This window comes from Hippoglossus stenolepis, chromosome 12 (assembly GCF_022539355.2).
Source record: "Hippoglossus stenolepis isolate QCI-W04-F060 chromosome 12, HSTE1.2, whole genome shotgun sequence".
In the NCBI taxonomy this organism is placed as follows: Eukaryota; Metazoa; Chordata; class Actinopteri; order Pleuronectiformes; family Pleuronectidae; genus Hippoglossus; species Hippoglossus stenolepis.
Window position 1 is genome coordinate 2,691,550 of NC_061494.1, and position 7,637 is coordinate 2,699,186.

General features: G+C 40.3%; 1 protein-coding gene across 1 annotated transcript in view; it reads right to left on the reverse strand.

The window, feature by feature from the left end:
* si:ch211-250c4.3 (uncharacterized protein LOC100535981 homolog) overlaps nt 1-7,140 on the reverse strand; it is a 32,262-nt gene extending 25,122 nt beyond the window's left edge. The window contains exon 1 of the mRNA XM_035172876.2: nt 6,773-7,140. Coding sequence (XP_035028767.2) covers nt 6,773-6,851 — 79 coding nt within the window. The 5' untranslated portion in view covers nt 6,852-7,140. The remainder of the gene's footprint in view (nt 1-6,772) is intronic.
* Between the last annotated feature and the right edge of the window lie 497 nt (nt 7,141-7,637).

Here is a 7,637-nt window from a genome sequence, read left to right on the forward strand (position 1 = left end):
AATTTAGGGGGAGTTACATGCTGGAACTATTCTGTTAAAGCCAAGGGATCGGACCTGGATTACTGCAAAAGTATCACACAAGCTGTTGCTGCATAGTTCTTCTATGTGATGAGTCTGAGAAGCATTTTTCACCAGGAAGATAAAAGGGTTACAGAGTAATGATGGCGATAGGTTTACCAATTTTATATTTTTCCATTGTAGTTACTACACAAAGATGATGATATGAACATGAGTAAAATCGCAGACACTTTAGTCTATGTTGTTTTACAGTCCACGGTGGTTGGTTTTAATAGCACAGTGTGTTGACCAGGCACGTGAGAGCCTTCGGGTAAATACTGAGCTCTTCTGGCCTCCTGGATCCTGAACACAGGAGGTCATAAACAGGCTGAGACAAGCCACCTATTTTTACAGCCCATGTGGTTTATGGTTATTTCAACTCCTTGTTCACACTTTGGGTAGTCAGTGGTCAAGACTGGCCGCTTATCTACCGGAGGAAAGAGCTTTGAGTGGCCGAGCCAAGTGGTTGGCTATTGTTTTGGGAGGGTTAGCACACAATGTTGAAATGTTAGTTGTTTATTTCTGCATTAAATTGATGCAAAAAATAGTTTAGACTTGTTAATAATGACGTTACAAACTGATTATTAATAAGTAAAAAAACTTTCCCTGTCACTGAATCAAATCTGGTTCACGGTTCACTTGTTAAATAACTCAAACATGAGGTGACTGAAGTTGTAGGATCAGGTCAGTTGTGAATCATTGGAGTATGATATCCTATTACCGTACAATGTTAGTTTTTCATTAATGATGCAAGGTTGATTTAAAATGGTCATTGTTTGCATTTATATTAATTTTTAACAGTCTCTGGCCATATGTCATTTTATTTTATTTTAATAATTTTTTAGAAAGAGTTAGGCATTACATGAAAACACCATGACACTCATCCTCATTTATTTTTCAATGAGGCTACCTCATTTAGATAGGGGAGGTATATAGAGAGATCTAAAATAATGTATAATTATATAATTATATAAATAAAACTGGTTCAACTTTTAAAAGATAAATGTAGCTGCAAATTATTTTCATTGACCAAACAAACGTATGCTAGTGCACATTCCATAGTTGACTTTCCAATGTGAATGGGGTCATTCCCATGTAAACAGCATTACAACACAAGATACAATCTCTGTGCTAACTTTCCAGAGTTGTAAAATCATGTCTCACAGTATTATTAACCTCTGTGTGGTGCTTTACAATCTGATCAACTGTTACTCAAGCCGGCCTCTCTGCACTGTAACATGCTGTTTTCAGCCTGGTAACCATCATACAGTATGAAGCAGGGGGCTCTGCACTGGTGCACTGAGGTTATGGATTGGTCATTTGTCTGTGCTCCAGTGGGGAGCGGCACAGTGGTGGACTGCGATTGTGTCCAGAATGGGTGGGTCTCGCTCGGCCTGCCGCCTGCTGAGTGCTTAGTGAAACTCAGTTCAATAATATTTTGCTCACTTTATTTGGTGAAGTCACACCCAAACATACATTGAATCACACAATTCCCTTTATTCTTGATTTTGTCGTCTTTCCACTTTTACAACTTTTACATTATTCAACTACCTAAAGTATTTTCACAAAGTAGCCTAAAGAAAATGAAATGAAATGTTTCATGGTTATGGCATTAATGTGTGTGACAGAGTAAAGATGAATGACCTGCTCTATAATCCACAACAGCCAATAGGTAGCCTACGCTAACAGCTGCAATGTCTTTACAGCCATCTGAGGGCTGATTCGTCTACACTCCCAAACTGGGATGATGTTCTGCACTGTCAAACCCACATTGTGCACAGATCTGCTTCTTCATTTTATGTGCAACAACCACCACACTGCTGCTACTGCAAAAAAGTTCCATTGAATATCATGGAAGAGTTCCAACTTCTCCCTCTGCTAATGACTCCCTCAGAACCATGCGTTCCTGCCAGTCCTCCCCAACTGTCTCCATCCAAAACACTGGGGGACCAAACCAGGGCAGAGAGCACGTCTCCACTTTGTCCCACTGTACAAAAATGAGGCCAAATCCCAGGTACGTGCTGCGCCATCTTGCACTGGTGACATCATTTGGAACCAGAGTCTTTGTAGTCATGATTGGGGGAGTGATGTCAAAGTTCCACTGATACAGCCATGTGATCAGTGACGAGCCAGTCACAGCTCTCAATGATATTTCTAATCTTGAATAGCAACAAATAACAAATTAAAGCCAAACCAAATCAGACATACATACATACCCAGTGTGATAAGAAATACCTATCATGATGTGAAATGTAATGTGTACTTTTTGACTTTTTAGTTTGGTCCATGCCCTATCTGCTAACATGGAGGAGGCAGGGTATGTGACCTTTATTGCAGCCACCCACAAGGGGGCGATCAAGATGTTTTGGCTTCACTTGTGAGGAGCTGTCATCCATCTTTAGATACAGTCATTGGTTTGGTCAAGGTACCGCCTGGAGCTCTGCGGTACAGTACAGACATGATGAGCTATGATGAGCGACTTTACGTGGTAAATAGTTTGGGTTGAATTATATTAAATGTTAAACATGTATTTGTGGATCATGAGATTTGCTTATTTTGAAACAATTTCAGCGTTAATTGTTGCATCTTCGAGTCGGTTGTGTTCCTCCTCCTATGAACAAATACCTGGCGAATGAACCCAATTATTATTATGATCAAAGTAGCGCCGTTACATCAGCAAGTGTTGAGTGAATTGAAATCTTTAAAATCCAATTTCAGAAATCACCACCATCTCTCAGCACAAGACCCAGTTTGAATCCCCGTTATCTTCTCCACCTCTTTTTTGACTCTGGACTCCCTGAGGATGACACCCCCAGATTCCTTTTCTTATCAAAGATAACAGGGCCCCCCAACTCTGCTTTGTCCTATCAGAAACCGTTAAGATAAGGCAAGAATGCGCAGGAGCACAGGCTACTCTCCCCAGTCTGATTTCACAGCTATTCTCATTCTCTAACAAGCAGAAGCTGATCACTGATGTGGGCTTGTGTATGTATAAACCCCCCACCCCCAAAATAAAGTACTCAAAATAAAGAAGAGTATAGTTAACTTGGTGTTTTCTTTTTTTATATATTATTTGTGGTAGGATGGAAAGATTTAAAAATAATAAAAGTAAAGTAAGAAGGACAGAGAGGAGCCATCAGTTAAATGTTTAGTGTAAGACCTTTAAGCCTTTTTCTGATATATCTACTATTGCTTTCTTGCAAAGTTGTGACATTTTGATGAATTGCTACAGTCTTGAGCTTGTGGGGAATGTTGTTAATGATAGACTGCAAACATAAATAGTTTATGTTTATCATCCCTGTCTAATATGCTGTGCAGAAGCAGAATTACATCGTTGATGACGGTAAACTTGTTTTCTTACAAGTCCTCACACATCTGAAGTAGAATGACCTGATGCTCCAGATAGTCCATCTGGAAAAGCTTAATTGGAAACTATTTGGAAGAGGGCAGGCGCTTTAAAAAAAATTCTTTGTGGTTGATTAGAAACCATCTGTCTATCACCGTCTATGACGGTTGCAAAAGCCAGTTGGGAGATGAGTAAAAACATATTTTCCATGATGAAAAGACTTAAGTGCCGTCCTTTGCTCTTCTTCCAATCAAGAAATTCTCTCCAGTTCCAATGACTAATGACTAATGTTACAGCAGCATCTATGCTTAACCGTAGCAGCCGCCATTGTTGTTCTCGAACAGTCGCTTCTCGCTCACACCTTAGACATGCCCATAGCTGCCAGTAGTTCCTCTATCATTGTTGTTGATTGGTCCAAACCCCTGTGGTTCAACCACAAGCCAATAGCTTGGAGCCTGCAAAGATGGATTCTCACTTGCAAGAAAAAATCCAGCTTAAAGAGGATGATAACCAAGGAGTTCAATTTGCCTCTTATACTCATTTGTTGCCTTATATTGAAGGATATATCTTAAGTATAGGTTTCCACCGTGAGTCCGACCAGAGAATTAAGGTTATTCTCACAACCTTGCAATGCTTTGTGTGCTTTGCTGCGATCGTCTATAAATTAATAGCCAGACATAAGTGATGCAATACATTATAAAGCACCAATAACAACAACCTTCTTATATGAGCAAATATCTCAATGCTCCAAGTTTACTCGAGTTTACTACCTCTTTCACCCCAGCAACTCAAATTCCTAATGTCTGAGTAAGGTCTCACATTGTAATCCTGTCCATTACACAGCATCTGCCTCACATTGGCATATTTCAGGTATTAGTCACCAACTGATTGATGAGCGGAGGGTTTTACAGAAGGCAAATTATTTCAACCGCTCTGATAAAGTTGTGAAACAAACAGCTTCAGGTTTCAGCCGCTGGTGTCATTTTACAGTTTGGAGAAAGGCGGTGTTCTGAACAGGACCACACAAGAATGCACAAATCAAAAGCCTGTCCCCACCCCACTGCACTGCACACAATGTGTTATCTTGACAATAGCCCTCTTCTTCTAACTGTGAGTTAACGTTGCAAACAACGTGACGGCTGTCAAGCAGTGGAGAGCAGAGGGGCTCACTCACAGCTGCAACAATGAGGAGATTTATCATCACTCCCGCAGCAAAACTGCTGGAGGATTTACCGCTCAGCAGGTGTGTTGGCTTGTACTGTAAATGATCTGACAGTGATTCCTATGAGAGGCCTGGACCTGGAATACAGAGCAACCTGATGCCTGTATTATAAAAGGAAAGAGCTTTCAAGAACTCACTGCTGCTGAATTAATGGGTATCAAACCCTGATAGTGTGAAAACTTGACAATATACTAGAGCAACACTCTTCAGACACATATGGCAGCATATTATCTACACCAATTAAGGCTCCAGTTATCAATACTATTATAAGTGATAAAGAAATATCAATACAACCATGAATCTGTATTTTTGTATCGTATAATAGTGGCCATTATGACTATGCACATTAGACATTTCTCACACCCACAGAGAATCATCAAGTTCAACAAAGCTCTAAGCCTATTTTAGCAAATTGTTTTGGTTTCATAGCCAATAAATGTATTGTTTGGCTGAGCCTCTGCTTTTTCGGTTGTTAGGGCCACTAAATATGAAAAAAGTCATACATTTTCAGAGATTAAAGTCATAATGAGTAAAAATATTGTACATTTACGAGACGAGGGGGAAATGTTTGGTTCCATTCAAAGGGTTTCGTAGTTTCTCAGGAAACAGTGACATTGGAAATCAAAATTTTGGAACCAGAAGGACTGAAATTCCAGTGAGCTTGAGTTTTCCTTGCTGCTTATTTCCTAATTTTTGTTTTCTATATTATCATAATATCACAACTTTTTTCCTTTAAATTTACAAATTAATATAAATACTTTGTTCCATCGTACTGTTCTCATTTCAGAGAAGCTGTTTTCATGCAAAAAAGCTTTTGATGACCAACTGCACACTAGCTGCTGAATGTAGCAGAGCATGTCGCTGATCAAAAACATGTTTTCAGGAGTTGGTGGAGAACAAAAGAAAGCAAAAAGGTGAGTCAGTCTTAGACTTACACTCATAAGGTGTTCACAAATACAATTCAAATGGATGCCAATGTTGCCAGCTGTCCTCTGCATTTGTGAATAGACACGTGTTACTAACATGTTTCTCTTAAATTAGTGAATACATTTGATTGTGATTGCCTATTTTGCTGCCGCCAAGTGGCAAGAAGATACCACTATCACAATTTATAGCTATACTTATCACAATTTTGAATCAATATTTAAGAGCTATAAGAAACATGATGCTTATTGTGGCAAACCAACAGATAATTACCACCCGCCTGTGGCCTGGCTGCCTTTGAGCCTCTTGCAACATCTTGAAACAGGAGCAACACAGAGCAGTGAATATCTAAACTAATGGATGCGTCAGGTGGACTACAAACATAAATAAAACTTAAGACTTGAATGTGTTCATCTGATGATGACACATAATAGAGAAACATGTTGTGATATTATGCTCTTTGGGGTTTCACTAACTACATCATATCAAAATCATACATGCTTGGCTGACTTAATCGAGCTACAGTAACTCATGATTTCCTGGTTGTTTTTGTCAAGCAGATAGTGCAGGAGAAGTACTTCAGTTACACAGAAAGAAGAATCTACATTGTTGAATGAAATAATTGTTCCTCCTTGAAAGCTGCCATTCATTCCTGTCCTCCTGTTCTAGCAGGGACACGGAGAAGGTGGTACAGCACTGTATCTGTTCTCCACGTCGGCTTTGTTGTGGCAGCCACACAGAATAAATATTCACAGCTCTCAGTTTTCATTCAAACCGCTTCTTGGAATAAAATGAGGATACCACAAGAGTTTAATGTCTAACAGCCAGAGAAGATGACAAATCAGGTCTTGAAAGTTTGGTTTGGAGCCTCCTCAGTGTTTATTGCTCTTTAGAAAGAGAAGTTAATCTGCCTTCTGGGAATCCAATTAAACTTTTATTATACAGACAGACAGTCATGTGCTGGAGCTGCTAAACGTCAACAGACAACAGATTTGCTTCTCGTCAAAACAACCCTGTGGACCCACAGTTACTTCTTCAGCTCAATTAAAGTGTCAGTCAGCAATGATACAGATGACAGAGGCCCTCAGAGCGCTAATCATTGCTCTGCTTGCTCAGACAAATGCCTGGCACAGGTCGAGCAAACATGCAGACAACAGAGGAACAACCGCAGCATCTCACCTCACAAGACAAAGACATAGGAGAAGACAGAAGGTGACTGTTACCTTTCCTCCAAGGAGCCAGGATGGAGATTGACTTGTGCCAGCTGATGACAAGTCCGGCCTTTTTCCTCTTCACACTCATGTTGCTTTAACAATCCCTGAAGTTGAGGAAACTTCAAATGTGCTAGGTTTAAAATTAAAATTTAAAAAAAAAGAATAAAAAGTTCCTCAGTGATTCCTCATCATGTTTTTAGAGAGGTTTATTCTGCCTTGAGACTCAGTTGAGGATAAGGCATCTGTTGTTGGAGGTTGTCCTCGAGCAGGGTCATGATACCTGTGTTTCCTCGTGTGCTGGACCGCCTGTGCACTTGTGAGTGAGAGCGCGTGTGTGAATGCATCACATTCCTCCAGCCGGGAAGAGTAAAGGGGGCCAGGCTCCAGCAGCATTTAGAGTCATGAGAGGAGGAGGGAGGAGTGGCAGCCAGCTTCAGGGAGAGAAGTGGAGGAGGAGGAGGAGGGAGGAATGATTTACACTCGGCCTGAAGGCGAACTGGGAGCGACAAGAGCCAGAGGAAGACCAGGAGTGGTTAAAGAGGGAGGAGGCTGATGGTCCACTGAGATTTGAGTGGTAAAGCCCCCGGTCACATCAGTCACAGCCTCACATCAATCACAGATTCACATCAATTACAGTTTTCAGTGAATGTTAAATAAAAAAATGAATCCAGGTTACTTTCATTAATGTGTAAGAAATATCTAATTGGATGTAAAATACCAATAATAAATTGATGATTCCATTTCAAAGGGAATAATAAAAGTAGTTATCACTGCTTCCAGCTATACAATTGGACTAACATTCACCAAAGAAATTGTAGGTTTTTATATCGGAGTCAGTTGCTTGAGGGTTAGGACTTGGTTTTGGGCTGATGGT